This window comes from Agelaius phoeniceus, chromosome 33, assembly GCF_051311805.1.
Source record: "Agelaius phoeniceus isolate bAgePho1 chromosome 33, bAgePho1.hap1, whole genome shotgun sequence".
Lineage (NCBI taxonomy): Eukaryota > Metazoa > Chordata > Aves > Passeriformes > Icteridae > Agelaius > Agelaius phoeniceus.
Window position 1 is genome coordinate 1,289,355 of NC_135297.1, and position 17,231 is coordinate 1,306,585.

The 17,231-nt window shown below is 54.4% G+C and overlaps 2 protein-coding genes across 2 annotated transcripts; one reads left to right on the forward strand and one right to left on the reverse strand.

The window, feature by feature from the left end:
• The first annotated feature begins 275 nt into the window (after nucleotides 1-275).
• LOC129131874 (olfactory receptor 14A16-like) lies at nucleotides 276-1,208 on the forward strand. The gene has a single exon (XM_054650860.2). The coding sequence runs from the start codon at nucleotides 276-278 to the stop codon at nucleotides 1,206-1,208; it is 933 nt and encodes a 310-aa protein (XP_054506835.2).
• Nucleotides 1,209-15,023: 13,815 nt separating this feature from the next.
• Nucleotides 15,024-16,139, reverse strand: LOC129131906 (olfactory receptor 14C36-like). The gene is made up of 2 exons (XM_077192428.1): nucleotides 16,123-16,139; nucleotides 15,024-15,822 (listed from the first exon to the last, which is right to left on the reverse strand). Exons 1-2 carry the CDS (start codon nucleotides 16,137-16,139, stop codon nucleotides 15,024-15,026), a joined length of 816 nt encoding a protein of 271 aa, XP_077048543.1.
• Nucleotides 16,140-17,231: the final 1,092 nt, after the last annotated feature.

The following is a 17,231-nucleotide window of genomic DNA, read 5'->3' on the forward strand; positions in this document are numbered from 1 at the left end:
GGCACAGGCAGCCCTGTTTTCCCTCTGGGCTCCCCAATATTCAGGTTGAGAACAATACTAAGAACAGGACTTCTGGCCCTTCTAAAAAACACACAGTTACTTAGCAGCCCATATCTAAACTCAAAAAAAAAAAAAAAAGGTAAATGAAATTTCCCTAAAGAAAGAGAAGCAATGTTGATTGCTTGTGTAAGGAAATAGCATAGGATTGACAGAAGGTACTTTGTCGAAATTGTCCGTGTTGTCTTTGAACAGCTCACAATGTCCAGAGTGAAGCAATGTGCAACAGCAGCTCCATCAGGCACTTCCTCCTGCTGGCATTGGCAGACACGCGGCAGCTGCAGCTCCTGCACTTCTGCCTCTTGCTGGGCATCTCCCTGGCCGCCCTCCTGGGCAACGGCCTCATCATCAGCGCCGTAGCCTGCGGCCACCACCTGCACACGCCCATGTTCTTCTTCCTGCTCAACCTGGCCCTCGCTGACCTGGGCTCCATCTGCACCACTGTCCCCAAAGCCATGCACAATTCCCTCTGGGACACCAGCACCATCTCCTACTCAGCATGTGCTGCTCAGGTGTTCCTGTTTGCCTTTTTCATTTCAACAGAGTTTTCCCTCCTGACCATCATGTGCTACGACCGCTACGTGTCCATCTGCAAACCCCTGCACTACGGGACCCTCCTGGGCAGCAGAGCTTGTGCCCACATGGCAGCAGCTGCCTGGGCCAGTGGCTTTCTCAATGCTCTAATGCAAACAGCCAATACATTTTCCCTGCCCCTGTGCCATGGCAATGCCCTGGGCCAGTTCTTCTGTGAAATCCCACAGATCCTCAAGCTCTCCTGCTCACACTCCAAACTCCGAGAACTTGGGCTTCTTGTATTTTCCGTCTGTCTAGTATTTAGCTGTTTTGTGTTCATGGTTTTCTCCTATGTGCAGATCTTCAGGGCCGTGCTGAGGATCCCCTCTGAGCAGGGACGGCACAAAGCCTTTTCCACCTGCCTCCCTCACCTGGCTGTGGTCTCCCTCTTTGTCAGCACTGGCACATTTGCTCACCTGAAGCCCCGCTCTGTCTCCTCCCCATCCCTGGATCTGGCCCTGTCACTTCTGTACTCGGTGGTGCCTCCAGCCCTGAACCCCCTCATCTACAGCCTGAGGAACCAGGAGCTCAAGGCTGCAGTGTGGAGACTGATGACTGGATGGTTTCAGAAACATTAAACTGCTCACCAATTTCTGCAAGTCAAATGTAATAAAACTCAACTTGGATAGTTCTAGTTGGGATTGGTGGTTGGTTAATTCTTTTCATTCCTTTAACATTCTTTTTAATATTGTCCACATGAAATGCAATTGTTTGTGCTGTATCTCATTTTGTTTCTTTCCACCTTTGCTGTGGCCCCAGACTGTGTCAATGAGGAGCTTTGCCCTTGGTGGCTTCAAATGAACAAAAGGATCACCTAGCAGAGATCTTCTCATCAGAGATCTTTCCCCAGATATGCTCCTTTTGTTGCCTTCTCTACAGCTGCAGCAGCAATGTCTGTGTGCAGAGCTGGGGCAGATCAGTGCTGGCCCAGCAGCTGTGCCCAGCAGCAGCAGCAGCAGCACTTGGTGTTGCCAGTGCTGCTGCCGTGGCCCTGCCCCGCTGCCCTGGTGGCCCTGGTGTTGCTGCAGGGCCTGAGTGCTCTCGGGGCCGGGCACAGCCCTGGGGGTGGCAGTGCCGGGGCTGCAGCAGGGACAGGCCATGGGCACTGCTGGGGCAGCGCTGACGCCTCAGCCCAGGCCCTGGGGGCTCCAGGCTCCTTGCCCAGGCTCTCTCAAGAACACGGCCAGGCCAATGCTCAGCACAGAAAAGCCCCGTGAGCAGCCCCAGGCTGGCCGTGGGCAGGCTGGGGGCAAACAGCATGGCTGGGGCTCTGCAAGGGCCCTGGGGCAGACGGGAAGAAGCAGCAGAGCAGGGGCTGATCCATGCCCAGTGCGCTGCACAGCCCAGGGCAGCGTCCCAGAGCGTCCTCATGCAGCTGCCAACAACATCCCCCCTCTGCAGCCCTGGCCTCTCCCCCAGCTCACACAGGTGCCCCATCCTTGCAGGCACAGACATGGCAGCACTGGCTCAGCAGCCCCTGTTTGCATTGCACACAGCAGGGCCAGCACCCCCATGCTGTTGCTGTGGGGACATGAACCTGAGGGAGCACAAATGCCATCAGCCCCTGGGGCCAGCAAGGCCTGGGGGACACCAGGGAAACCACTCAGCTTTGTTGTGACAAACCTTTGAGTTCACCAATTCTAACCTGCACCCTAACACAGTATTGTCTGCCCTGAGCCTTCTCCAGATTATACAACTGAAGCTCCCTCATGTCCTTTCAACCAGATTTCTCTTCCAGACCCCTCCCCAGCCTTTTTGCCCTTCTCTGGACACGCTCCAGCCCCTCCATGGCCTTCCTAAATTGGGGGCCCAGAACGGGACACAGCACTCGAGGTGTGGCCTCACCAATGCTGAGTACAGGGGAAGAATCCCTGCCCTGCTCCTGCTGGCCACACCATTCCTGTTCCATAGGAGTGCCAGGGGTTGGATGGGGGAATTGGTGGCGTGGGGGTAGGGACAAAGTCTTGATTGATTGTCAGCCATGAAGGGTCTTGATTTTCATATCTGTTCAAACTACATAAGGAGGGGCTGGGGATCAATATCAACTGCGGATTCTGAATCTACAAACAGAAAAGAAAACTAAACAGGACAAAACAATTGTCTCCTAACTATTTTTAATATAATATATTCTATTTGAATACACTTCTCAAAACTAATTAACCACAGAAGAATCAGAGACTTGAATTATTCCCATGGACTTGTCTTGTTTGGGTGTTCTGAACAAATGTTTATGAGCCTTTGTCACTGAATTTCTCAGCTGAAGAGCTCAAGAAAGAAGAGGCCTCTGCAAAAGTAAAGTTCATCACCAAACTCCAAGGTGCTGAGGATCCATCCTGATGAGAGCAGCAATGAACAGAAATGGGCACAGCTTTGTGGCTGCCCTAGCTCTGGGATGGGCCCTGGGCCTGGAGCAGGAGCAGCTCTTGAGGGCCCCAAGGCCGGGGCTCTGGTGCTGCCCTGGGCAGATGGGATGGCAGCAGGGGCTGCAGAGCTCTCAGCATCTCCTGCAGAGGAGAGCAGGGCAGCCAGGGAGCCTCCTTTCCCTTGGCCAGGCACCTTCCCCCATGGTGGGGCTGAGTCCTGTGGCAGCTGCAGCTGCTGCTGTGCCCTTGCCAGGGGCTGAGGCCGTGGGGCAGTGCCCAGAGCAGCCTGGCCTGAGCAGAGCTGTGGGGCCAGAGCCGGCTGGGCTGGGCTGGGCTCAGAGAGGCCCTTGGTGCTGCCCAGAGCTCAGGGCAGCTGGCAGAGCTTGCATGGAGCTGGGCTGGGCTCAGAGAGCCTGGCCCAGAAACCATCAGTGTCCATCTCAGCCTGGCTGAGCGTGCAGGGGCCAAGAAGAGCAGCCCAGGGTCTGCAAGTTCTCTGGGTGGGAGCTGAGCTTGTGAGCCCTGAGCCCTGCCCAGTGCTGGGGCTGCACCTCCAGCTCCAGAGGAGATGGGACAGATGGGAGCAGAGACAAATCATTCCTGCTGCATTCTTTCTTGTGTTTGCTTATACAGGGGACCTGGATCCACATGTAGAGGAGGTGTTTTGTGCCAGATAACCCTGGTGGAGTGAGAAGAATAATATTATGTAACTGAAAATAATATTTCATGCATAATACACAATGAGGAAAAAAAGACACATGTGATCAGGAGAGCATCTGAGTTTTTCATAGGATGAGAGACTCATTGATGTTCCAGTAGTCAAATCTGTTCAAATACTTTCCTCAGAGCTTCCTTGAGATGAGAGGTGACCACCAGAGGCCAAGGCCAGCCAGAGCTCTCTGGCCTGGCAGCTTTTGTCTGGGAGAACCCTTGCATATAGGGAATTTTTTAGGGGGAGTATCAATTTTGGCCATTGTGATCCTGCAGGGCACCTGGGAAGACGGATGCTTCTTTTCCATAGGAAGGAAAGCACAGAGCCCCAGCTCTCCTGGGGCTGATGAGAGGCAGCCCTCAGCATTCCAAGATCATCCGGACCTGTCCAGTGGCCCCTGGGAGGCCACACCAGCCAGACCTGTTCCATGTCCCCTTGGTTCCATGAGGCCCTGCAGGGTCACAATGTTCTCCTTGCTTCTGCTGTGTCACAATGGCCCCGTGCTTCCATGAGGCCCTGCAGGGTCACAGTGGCCCTTTGGTTCCCTGGGGCCCCACAGTGTCACAATGGTCTCCATGATTCCATGGGGCCTTGCAATTCCACAATGCTCTCCTTGGATCCACAGTGCCCCCAGGATCACAATGGCCCTTTGGTTCCACAAGGCCCTGAAATGCAGCAATGGCCTCTTGGCTCCACAGAGCCCTGCTGCTCCACACTGGCCCTTGGGACCGTGCGGCCCAACAGAGCCACAGCGATGGCCTTGGTGCCACGGGGTCCCACAGTGTCACGATGATCCCTTCATTTAAGAAGGCCCCAGAGTGCCACAATGGTCTCCATGGTTCCATGGGGCCCCGCAGTGCCACCATGGTCTCCACAGGAAGGAAAGCACAGAGCTCCAGTGTTTCAGGGGCTGATGAACTGCAGTCACCAGAGGCCAAGGCCAGGCCTGTCTGTCTGTCCTGGCAGGTTTGTCTGGGAGCAACCTTTGGATATTGGAAATTTTGAATGTGGAATCCCATTTTCACCCAATTTCGGCCTGGAGGACCAGGCCAGTTCTTTTCCACAGAAAGGAAAGCATGGAGCCCCTGTGTTTGGAAGGCAGGTGAGAGCTGGCCCTGAGCAGGCCAAGGCCAGCCAGACCTGTCTGTAATGGCAGCTTTTGTGTAGGACCAATCATTGGATATAGGACTTTAGGAGGTGGAATCCCAATTTCAGCCATGGGCACCTGGAGAGGAAGGATGGTTCTTTTCCATAGGAAGGAAAGGGTGGAGCACCAATGTTTCAGGGCAGAATAGAGGCAACCACCAGAGGCCAAGGCCACCTAGGAATGTCTGTCCTGGCAGCTTTGGTCTGGGAGAAACCCTTGCATATAGGAATTTTGGAGGAAAAGTACCCATTTTGGCCTGTGCAGGAGGGACAGTTCTTGTCCATAGGAAGGAAAGTTCAGAGCCCCACTGTTTGAAGGCAGGTGAGACCCAGTTCTCAGGAAGACAAGGTCAGCCAGGCTTCTTGGTAATGGAAGATTTTGTCTGGCAGCAGTCCCTGGATATTGGGAATTTTGGAGGTGATGCACAGACAGACAACTCTTCAACTGATTAAAGTTGAAAAGAGGGTATTTATTACAGTGCCAGGCACGTCAGTAGTAGTCTCCCAGAGACACGTGCAAAGAATCACAGACTCTGGTCCCCTTATTTATCAAAAAAGGTTTTACATATTCAAATGGTTTCCCAGACACCTAATACATAAATACTACCTACACTGCTTAGTATTATAATCAGCTGAATATCTGTTATGGCTGGCAGTTGTCCTCTTTAATTGAGCCATTGGTCTCTGGAAATGGGTCAGTGGGTTCTAGGGGACAAAGTAAATCATCTTCCTTACGGTAAAATCTTCATCTGTGTCAATTTGGCATGGCTTCTTAACCTGCTGGTCACAATCCAAACCTCCTTTCATAGTTTGATTACTCTTAGGATTCAGCTGTGTTTATGGTCCTGCTCTTGTACAATACTTCATGTATCTCATGTCACTTCCATCTTTGCTTCAGTTGTCCCCACCTGGTATCATTAATTTCTTTGTTCAGCTCTAGTCAAGATATATCTCTTAGCTAACTTTGTTTCTAACTGAACCTCTTAATTCATGTAAACTTCTAATTAAAATATATGTAGTTCGCACTATCCTAGCTGCATTTCTAGCTCGACCCCTTGACTGAAATGGGGAATCCTGTTTTGGCCATGGATGCATGAATGAGAAGGGCAGTTCTTTTCCATTTGAAGGTCAGCTCAGAGCCCCAGGGTTTCAGGGCTAAATGAGAAGAGACCCTCGACATGCCAAGGGCAGTTGGACCAGTCAGGCCAAGCCAACCAGACCTGTTCCCTGTTCCCTTGGATCCATGGGGCCCTGCAGTGTCACAGTGGTGGTGTCATACTGGATCCTTGGTTCCATCAGGCCCAGATGTGTCACACTGGCCCCTTGTTTCCATGGGGCTCCAGAGTGTCACAATGGTCCCTTGCTCCCTTAAGGCCTTGCAGTGTCACAGGGGTCTCCTTGGTGCCACAGTGTCACAATGGACCCTTGGTTCCATGGGGACTCACAATGTCAGAAGGGTCTCCTTGGTTCCATGAGGCCCTGCAGAGCCCCTTGAGCCAATGAGGCCTCCAAGTGTCATCATGGCCCCCTGGCCATTGGTTCATGAGTCCTTTTAGTGTCACAATGGCCCCTTGGTTCCAAGAGGTTTCTCAGGGACACAATGGTCTCCTTGGATCCACAGTATCACAAGGGACCATTGGTTCAATGAGACCCCAATGTGCCAAAATGGATTTTGGTTTCATGGGGTTCTGCTGTGTCACAATGGACCCTTTGTTCCATGGGTTTGCACAGTGTCACAGCTGAGTCCTTGGTTCTGTGAGGCCCCGCTGGCGGCAAATCTTTGAAATAGCAAAATAAGGCTCCCGAACGCTCATTTGCTATTTCAGAGGGTATCATTTATTCAGACCTGAGGTCTCGTGAGGGATAACTCCTAACCTTACATGGACATGTAATTCAACCAGTGTGTTGCTTATATACAGTCGCAAAATGTGAATTACAATTTACCCATTTCCATAAAACCCACCCCAAGTTCCCAGATTCACTCCTTGTTTTCTCTACCCCTGCACCCTTGAGCCAGATGTCTTCTTCTCTTCCAAGTGTCCTTGCAGGGAAAGCAGCCCCTGCATGCCTTGTTCCTGTGCTGAAAGTTCCCAGGCAGGGTAAAAATGGAATGAACCCTTTTGGTATCAGCCCCAGGCTTTGTGTGGGCAGGCAGAGGCAGGCAGGAGGCAGAGCTGTCAGCAAAGGAAGGGCCCAGCCAGGTGGGGCAGCCAGGGGATGCTGACAGCCTGCAGGGACAGAGGCGCAGGGCAGGGACACCGTAGGACAGCCTGGGCTGCACAGGGCACAGGCATGGGCAGCAGCTGCAAGACAGCCCTGCCAGAGCCAACTTGGGCAGCACTTTGGCCATGGCTGCTGGGCCTGGGCCTGAGGCAGGAGCAGGAGACAAGTGACCCTTGCAGGCCTGGGGCCTCATGGCCTCCTTGTCCCTGCTCAGCAGCCTGGCAGGGGCCGCCCCATGCTCCTGCCCTTGGCATTGCACATCCCCACATGCCAGTGCCCATCCCGGCAAGAGCCCTGAGCAAGCAGGGAGGGACAGGATCTGCCTGGCCAGGCCCTGGGGCTCAGGCCTTGGCCCTTGGCATTCCTCAAACACATCCAGCTTTGCTCAGCACCAGAGACACCTTGGCCTTGTTTGCCCCCAGCTGTCATCACTGCCTCCAGTGTTCTGCTCTACCTGGAACCTGGGGACTCTTTCTCAGTCATGTCCCTCAGTGGGACCCATTAAAACTTCAAGGAACTTTGGAGTCTAAATTTATCTTTGAGTTCTTGAGATGTTTTTTAAACAGGATCTCAGGGATTGAGTCTGATGTAAATAACACCAAAGCCCTGAGAGGGTCATTAAAGTTTTCCTAGTCCAGTGATGGAGAAAGATTTCAAAGAATTTGTCAGAAACAGACATTCTATTTTAAATGATGTATTTTTATTTTATTTCTCTTTAGAGCAGAGGTGGTTGCAGCATTCTGTGATTGATATTGACCCAGGGTCTCTCCTCAGCAGCTCTGGCCTGCTCACAGAAGCTGTGCCTGGAGCTCTGACCCAGTGTGGACAACCTTGCTCCACAGTGCCCAGCCCCATCCTTTCTGTCCTCACTCCCCTGGGACCTGCTGTGCTTGGAGAGCTGGCTGCACCCAGCCTAAGAGGGGTTTTCCCTTTTTGTATTTTTTGAAGCAATCTGAAACTCCTGAGTTTCCCCACTGCAAACAGACACACTGCTCAGGTGTGTGCCAGCCCCAGGTGCCACCAAAGCCACTGCAGAGCTGCCCTGGGCCAGCTGTGAGGGTGGATCATCAGCCCAAGCTGCACTGGGCCACTGCAAGGGGCTGTGGGCATGGGCACTGCACTGACCCCACTGCTGGGTTTGGCTGCCATGGCCACCATGAGAAATTAAACTGTCCTTGGAAACACTGGGGAGGACTGGGACATACTGGGGAACACTGGGAACATTGTAGGGAAGACTGGGGACACTGGGACACCCTGTCGATGAAATTGGGAGGAGCTGGAGGGAATGGGAATGGACTCAGGTGTTTTGGGAGGGACTGGTGTGTATTGGAAGGGATCGGAGGGACACTGGGGTTTTACTGGGCTTGTACTGGGGTAGTACTGGGAATGAACTGGGCTGTACTGGGAGGGAATGGAGAGGCTGTTCCCGCCTCCGCCGCCTCTCATTTGCCGAGGCTTCCGCCCATCACCACCAGCAGGAAATCAGCGCAAGAGATCCGGGCCTGGGGGCGGTGCCTAGGCGGATGCAATATTTTTCTTTTGCCTACAACTCCCATCATGCCCCGCGGCCGGATACAGCCCCATTGGAGCCGGGACTGCAACGCCCGTCATGCCCCGCGCTCCACAGAACCCCGGGATCCGCCCCCATCTGTCCCATAAGTGTCCCCTAGACCCTGAAGGATCCCTCAGTGCCTCCTCATCACCCATTTGCGACCCCACAAAAGCGTCCCCGGACCCCCTGCGTGCTCCCAACCCCACAGAAGTCCGGTACAGCCACTTCTGGAAATTCATCTCCTCTCATCCCCCGTGGCCCCCGAGCCCCTCAGAACACAGTCCCGCGCCTAAAACTCCTGCCGTTCCCGTGCCCTAAAGAGCCTGGTTAGAACTCTCCGAACTCCCCCCAAGGGCTCCCGAACCGTTTACGTTCCCCCGAGGACCTCAAGTCGCGGCTCGGACGCAAAAGTGTCCCCCAAGAGCCTTCCCGGACCCCCAAACGCCGCGTTCCAACCACGTCCGGGACTACAGCTCCCATCATGCTCCGCGGCGCACGTCCAGCGCCATTCCAGCCGGGACTTCATCTCCCGTCATGCCCCGCGCCCCTCCGAGAGCCATTGCAGCTGCGTTTCGAACTCCCGTGATGCTCTGCGGCGCTGTTGAACCGTATGATCCCTGCGCCTACAACTCCCATCACCCCCCACGCCCCAGAGAGCCCTGTCAGAGCCCCCCAAGGGCCCTCCCGGACCCCGAAGGGCCCCAAATTCCCCTCCCTGACGTCCAAGGGCCCCCCTGGACCCCCAAGTGCTGCCCCGGACCCCGAACTGTCCCTCAGACTCCCTGAGTGCCCCGTCCAAGTGCCCACCCGTCTCCCCCAAGTGTCCTTCAGAACCTCAAGTTCTCTCTGAGTTCCCTCCCCAGACCCAAAACTGCCCCAAATTTGCCCCAGATATGTCTCCAGGGATCCCAAAGTGGTCCCCTGGAGCCTATGTGAGAAAAAGATGATAAAAAAGATGACAAAAAGACTACAAATATTAGTAGTTACCATAAGGAGAAAGAAATAAATAGCTAATAGGGATTAATTAATTAATTAAGGGAATTGTGTTTCCTATAATGAGAGACCAATAATTTTTTTGGTTGCTAAAAATGTGTAGATTTTTAAAGAAAAATATGAAAATAATGTATTAAAAATAATGAAGAATATTTTCATAAATTAGAATAATATATTTGTAATTTTATTTATAAGTTAAATTTTATTTATACAGAAGAATGCTTAAATTTTTTATATGTTTTGGGATGTCAGTCCCAGGTGGGCAATGTCAGACATGGTGAGGCTGGGGGTAAGGAGAAGCTTGTCCAAACAGGCTCAGCCTGCAAGGGGCTCATTCTTCTCTGTGCCCAGACCTCCTAAGGAGACATTCAGCATCAAGATCACCTGGGGAATGCTTCTATCCCCTCTTCTCTGAAATGAAAAGTAAAAAAATATTCCCTTGACTAAAACCAAAAATCATGATGTGCACTTTGGAATCTTCCTCCTGAAGAGAATTCCAAACTGACTCCAATCACTGCACAAGGCCTGGAGACTCAAAGGCAATGGAAGGGAGACAAAGAGCTCCTGAGGGCTTTCTGTATTTTAATCAGCCCCACGATGGATTTGGGCCTGGCTCCAGGAGCCTCAGGCACAGAGAGAAGGATGAAGAAGCTGCTCAAGGAGTCAGCAGCAAAACTCCACGTGCCTTGGAGCATGGCTGGGCCCCAGTGAGGGCAGGGAGGGCCAAAGGCTGCCCAGGGCCTGGTGAGAGCAGATCCTTGAGGCCAGGATTGCAGGGAGCCCAAGGCTCTGAGCAGGGAACTGCAATGCTGAGCAAGGCCTGGCTTGGCTGCAGGAAGCAGAAAGGCCAAGGCCTGAGCCCAGCCTGGGCCAGCAGGGCCTGTCCCTCACGGCTGCCTCGGGGCTCTTGGTGGGCCAGGGGGATGTGAGGGGCAGCAAGGACAAATGGCATCAACCTGCAGCCCCTGCCAGCCTCCCCAGGGAGGCCGAGGGAGAAGCAAAGTGCAGCCCTTGCCAGGAAAGTTCCTCCTGTGGGGCCTCCAGAGGCGCTGCCCGAGCCCAGGGCACAAAGGCCTGGCTGCCTGTGGCCCTGCCAGCCCTGCCCAGCCCTTGGCCATCTGTCCTGCAGGCTGTGGCCCCTGGGCGTGCTGCTCCTCTGCCCTGGCCGGCTGCACTCGCCCATCTCGCTGTCCCCCAGCATTTCTCACCCAGCGTTTCTGTGCCCTCCCTGGGCTCCCTGCACCCAGCGCTGCCGGCTCCTGGCACACAGAGCCTGGCCATGGCCCAGCCTCACGCTGCCACACCTCCAGCACCAACATTCTGCCCTGCGAGGGACTTTGCTTTCTCCTCAGCTCCAGCCTGAACCTTCCAAGCTGCACCTTGGGGAGGTTTCCTGCAATTCCCACTGCCAAGAAAAGCTCTGTCTCCTGCTGGTCACAAACAGAGAAGGGCTGGAGGGAGATGTGGTGGTCAGAGGCTCCCTGGGACACAGTGACCATGAAATTATTGGGTTTTTACACATTCTGTAAAAAAAGAGGCATCAACAAATCTTCTGCACTGGACTTGTAAGAGCAGACTTCAGCCTATGAGGATGTAGATTTGGCAAGTACCAAATCAGGTGCTGATTTTTTAAAGTGAAACAGTCCTTTTAAAACAAAAGATTCCAGGAAGGATGGATGCCCTTCACGAAAGAAATCTTGAAAGAGCAGGAACAGCCTGTCCCTCTGAGCCAAAAAGTGAACTAGCAAGGAAAAGGACTGGCCTGGCTGGACATGGAGCATTTTCCAGGAACTCAAGGGAAAAAAGAGGGTGCATCATCTTTGCACAGAGGGGCAGGCAACTCAGGAAGTGTTTTAGGATGTTGTTACGTCAGGAATGTCCCAGAGTGCAAGGCAAGATGGATTCTATTTGCCATCTCTATGGCAGTTTTCTTCTGTTAAGTGGGCAGTTTTCCTTATCTCTTCCATAACCACTCCTCCCTCCAGGGGTCATCTGCTGATAATGGGCTATTGAATGTCACTGCATGGCTGATAAGAACTACAGCATCCCATTGGGAGATGCTCCGCCCAGAGGGAGGAGCCAAGCATTCCTACCTGGATATAATCTGAGTTTCTGGAACACCAGCACAGCTTCTCCTCTGGATTTCCCAGAGGAACAGCAGCTTCCTCTTCCACTGGATCTTCAGAGGAAGACTACACCTTTCTACAGGATCCCTGCTCCAAGAGAACCACACCTGACACTCCAGGAGGGCTGCAGCCACAATTCCAATTGGACTGCTACCAACACCCTGACCCACAGGTGTCAGGTTGTATTCTGACTCTGTCAGTGTTGTTTTGGTTTACTGCATTGTTTATTTTATCTTTTTATTTTCTTTCCTAATAAGGAACTGTTATTCCTGCTTCCATATTTTTGCCTGAGAGTCCCCTTAATTCAAAATTGATAACAATTTGGAGGGAAGGGATTTACATTTTCCATTTCAGGGGAGGCTCCTGCCTTCCTTTCCAGACACCTGTCATTCCAAACCAAGACAATGCAGAAAGAAAATTAGAGAGGTGAAAGCATAATAGTTGCTGGCCACTTCTTTGAAGAATATTAAAAATATTTTTTATGAATGCATTAATGGCAAAGGGGTGAAGAGGAACACCTCCATTCCTTATTGGGGGGATATGGTTACCAAAGCTGAGGAAAAGGCTGAGGTACTTAACCCCTTCTTTGCCTCAGTTTCCAACAATAAGTCAACTTGTCCTCAGGGCAAGTGTTCTCCTGAGCTGTAGATGGCACAGGCAGAAGAACAGCCCCCCTGTAATCCAAGAGGAAGCAGCTGGGGACCTGCTGAGCCACTCAGATGCTCACAGGTGTCTCTGGGAGCAGATGGGATCCATCCCAGGGGGATGAGGGAGCTGGTGGATGAGCTCCCCAAGCTGCTCTCCATCATTTACCATCAGTGCTGGCTCAGCAGGGAGGTCCCAGAGCACTGGAGGTGCCAATGTGAGCCCATCCCCAAGAAGGGCTGGAAGGAGGAGCTGGGGAACTCCAGGCCTGTCAGCCTGACCTGGGTGCCCGGCAAGGTTATGGAACAGATCACCTTGAGTGCCATCACAGGGCACCCACAGGATGGCCCAGGGATCAGAGCCAGCCAGCGTGGATTTCAATGTCTGCACTGCTGATCTGCATGAGGGGACTGAGTCCAGCATCAGCAAATTTGCAGATGACACCAAGCTGGGTGTGAGTGTGGATCTGCTGGAGGGTAGGAGGGTTCTGCAGAGGGACCTGGACAGGCTGGATCCAGGGCCCAAATCCAGCAAGGTGAGGTTGAACAAGACCAAGTGCTGGGTCCTGCACTTTGGCCACAACAGCCCCTGCAGCGCTACAGGCTGGGGACAGAGGGGCTGGAGAGCGGCCAGGCAGAAAGGGACCTGGGGGCACTGAGGGACAGCAGGCTGGACATGAGGCAGCAGTGTGCCCAGGTGGGCAAGAAGGCCAATGGCTCCTGGCCTGGATCAGGAATGGTGTGGCCAGCAGGAGCAGGGCAGGGATTCTTCCCCTGCCCTTGGCACTGGTGAGGACACACCTCGAATGCTGTGTCCAGTTCTGGGCCCCAAATTTAGGAAGGCCATGGAGGGGCTGGAGCATGTCCAGAGAAGGGCAACAAGGCTGGGGAGGGGTCTGGAACACGTCCTGTGAGGAGCGGCTGAGGGAGCTGGGGTTGTTTATTGTGGAAAAAAGGAGGCTCAGGGAGACACGGTGGTGTCAGGGCTCAGGTTGGACTTGATGATCTCCAAGGTCTTTTCCAGCCTTGCTGATTCTGTGATTCTCTGGAACCACCCTTGGAGCAGGTGCAGGAGGAGCCCTGGGCCTCCTCTTCAGCAGCTCCAGCAGCCCAGGTCCCTCAGCTTCTCCTGGCAGCCCCAAAGCCCATCCTGTCAGTCTGCGGAGCCTCTGCAGCCCCTCCTCACTGCCCAGAACAGGGAGCCCCAGAGGCAGACACAGCAGCCCAGATGTGCCCCCCTGGCCTGGGGTGCCTCTGGCAAGGGAGCAGCAGCAGGCACTGCAGGAGCCTGCAGACAATTCCTGCAGCACTTGTAGGATGATCCTGCTGCCCAAGGGACATTCCCATGGTGCCAAGTCAGGAACTGCAATGGGAAGTGGGGCCAGAGAGGACAGGGCAAACAGAGAAGGGCTGTTTGCAGGGAAGGGAACGGGGGTGGGCAATAGGAAGAAATCTGGATCAGGAAAGAGGAGAGAAAGCAAAGGTGAAGCCAAGGAAATGCTCAGGGCAGTTTGGGGGTGGCTGCCAGGCAGCCCTGGCTCTGAGCAACAGCGTCTGCAGTGGGACAGGAAACTCCCAGCTGATGGGAACAAACTTTCTGGCTGACTGCAGAGGCCAGGACAAAGCTGAGTGGTTTCCCTGGTGTCCCCCAGGCCTTGCTGGCCCCAGGGGCTGATGGCATTTGTGCTCCCTCAGGTTCATGTCCCCACAGCAACAGCATGGGGGTGCTGCCCCTGCTGTGTGCAATGCAAACAGGGGCTGCTGAGGCAGTGCTGCCGTGTCTGTGCCTGCAAGGATGGGGCACCTGTGTGAGCTGGGGGAGAGGCCAGGGCTGCAGAGGGGGGATGTTGTTGGCAGCTGCATGAGAACGCTCTGGGACGCTGCCCTGGGCTGTGCAGGGCACTGGGCATGGATCAGCCCCTGCTCTGCTGCTCCTTCCCGTCTGCCCCAGGGCCCTTGCAGAGCCCCAGCCATGCTGTTTGCCCCCAGCCTGCCCACGGCCAGCCTGGGGCTGCTGACGGGGGTTTCTGTGCTGAGCATTGGCCTGGCCGTGTTCTTGAGAGAGCCTGGGCAAGGAGCCTGGAGCCCCCAGGGCCTGGCCTGAGGCGTCAGCGCTGCCCCAGCAGTGCCCATGGCCTGTCCCTGCTGCAGCCCCGGCACTGCCACCCCCAGGGCTGTGCCCGGCCCCGAGAGCACTCAGGCCCTGCAGCAACACCAGGGCCACCAGGGCAGCGGGGCAGGGCCACGGCAGCAGCGCTGGCAACACCAAGTGCTGCTGCTGCTGCTGCTGCTGGGCACAGCTGCTGGGCCAGCACTGATCTGCCCCAGCTCTGCACACAGACATTGCTGCTGCAGCTCCAGAGAAGGCAAATAAAGGGCATCTCTGCAGAAAACTCTGCTGGGAGATCCTTTAGTTCCGTTAAAGCCTCCAAAAGTGTAGCTCCTCATTCACACAGTCTGAGGCCACAGCAAAGGTGGAGATAATCAAAATGATAAAGGGCAGAAGCACAGACCTTGATTTATGACCATCATTGAAATCTAAAACAATGGAAAAAATAACCCAACAACCAAACCAACAAGAACTATTAAAGATGACTTTTGTTATATGTGATTTACAGAAAATTTTCCAGCAGTTTAATGTTTCTGAAATCGTCCAGTCATCATTTTGCACACTGCAGCCTTGAGCTCCTGGTTCCTCAGGCTGTAGATGAGGGGGTTCAGGGCTGGAGGCACCACTGAGTACAGAACTGAGAGTGTCAGATCCAGGGATGGGGAAGAGATGGAGGGGGGCTTCAGGTAGGAAAATATGCCAGTACTGACAAAGAGGGAGACCACAGCCAGGTGAGGGAGGCAGGTGGAAAAGGCTTTGTGCCGTCCCTGCTGAGAGGGGATCCTCAGCACAGCCCTGAAGATCTGCACATAGGAGAAAACCATGAACACAAAACAACCAAAACCTAAACAGACACCAAGCAATGAAATCCAAATTTTTCTGAAGGTGGAGTGTGAGCAGGAGAGCTTGAGGATCTGGGGAACCTCACAGAAGAACTGGCCCAGGGCATTGCCTTTGCACAGGGGCAGGGAAAATGTATTGGCTGTGTGCAGCAGAGCATAGAGAAAGGCACTGGCCCAGGCAGCTGCTGCCATGTGGGCACAAGCTCTGCTGCCCAGGAGGGTCCCGTAGTGCAGGGGTTTGCAGATGGACACGTAGCGGTCGTAGCACATGATGGTCAGGAGGGAAACCTCTGCTGAGATGAAAAAGGCAAACAGAAACACCTGTGCAGCACATGCTGAGTAGGAGATGGTGCTGGTGTCCCAGAGGGAATTGTGCATGGCTTTGGGGACAGTGGTGCAGATGGAGCCCAGGTCGCTGAGGGCCAGGTTGAGCAGGAAGAAGAACATGGGCGTGTGCAGGTGGTGGCCGCAGGCTACGGCGCTGATGATGAGGCCGTTGCCCAGGAGGGCAGCCAGGGAGATGCCCAGCAAGAGGCAGAAGTGCAGGAGCTGCAGCTGCCGCGTGTCTGCCAATGCCAGCAGGAGGAAGTGCCTGATGGAGCTGCTGTTGGACATTCCTTCACTCTGGCCATGGTGGACTGTTGAAAGAAGACACTGACAAGCTCTTTGAGTCAATCCTATGGGGTTATTTAAGGAATTCCCTCAAAACTACTTCTCTACCTGTCGGAGAACTTCACTCAACATTTTTATTTTTGAGCTTGGGTTTCTGCTCCTGAGTTACTGATTCATCTTCAGCATTGCTCTCAGCCTGAACCCCAGGGAAGCCCAGAAGGAAAACAGGGCTCCCTGTGCCCCAGTGCCGTCAGACCTGCTGGTCCCCACACAGGTGCCCTTTGCATATTTCACCTCCCTCTAATTCAGGGTGATCGAACATAAAACGAGCTTGAAAAATAAAGTGGCTTTTTTAAAGACTCCAGCTTTAAAGTCGATTTCTCTAAACCCTTCTCTCTTTCCCAGTGCAGCTGAACATGGAGCGATACCAAGGGTTGCTCTTGCCCTCTGCTGCCTGGAGTTGTGCCTGCTGGGAGCTGTTTCTCTCTATCCAAGCCTTGTCCCTGCCAGTGCTGCCAGAGCCCAGCCCAGCCCTGGGGGCTCAGCTCTGCCCTGCAGACCCCTCCCAGCACAGGGCACTGCCCAGGGGCATCTCCCTGGCAGCAGGGCCTTAAGGGCAGGCCAGACAAACAGAGATACTGCAAGCCAAGGTGCTGCTGCTGCTGTGTGTAGGGAGAGGAGGCTGAGGAGGCACTTTCTGAGGGAGATCTGAGGCCCATCTGCTGATGCCCAGGCTGACAGTGCAGGAGGCTCAGGGACACAGCCAAAGCTGACAGCCCCTTTCCCTTCCCTTTAGGAGAAAGCTGAGAGCAGCCCTGGCCATGCAGCACCATCTCCAGAGCAGGAGGAATCTGCCCTGATGGGGGTGGCTCCTTGCACCTGGAACTTCTCCCCTGCAGCGTCCATGGGGAGCTGCCAGGCAGGCTGAGAGCTGCCCCTGGCAGGTGGCACATGCCCTGGGCTGGCCAAGAGCCCTGAGGGCTGCAGGAGCTGCTCTGCAGGACAGCCCTGGGCAGCCCTGGCTGCAGCCCCAGCTTCAGCCCCTGCAGCCGTCCCTGGCAGCAGGAGCCGTCCTGCCCTGTCCCTCTGACGGTGCCCAGGGCAGCCCCGCTCTGCAGCACATCCTCCTCCTCCTCCTCCTGCTCCTCCTGCTCCTCCTGCTCCTCCTGTGCCACAGAGAAACTGGGAGAGTCCTCCTGACACATCCCCCAGGCTCTGGGGTGTGCTGGCTTCAGGAGATCCCTCCAGGAGCACAGGGGACATTGCCCTGCACCCACA

Bases quoted from the DNA above. Each gene is read 5' to 3' on its own strand.
- LOC129131874 (XM_054650860.2), top strand. From the start codon at position 276: ATGTGCAACAGCAGCTCCATCAGGCACTTCCTCCTGCTGGCATTGGCA.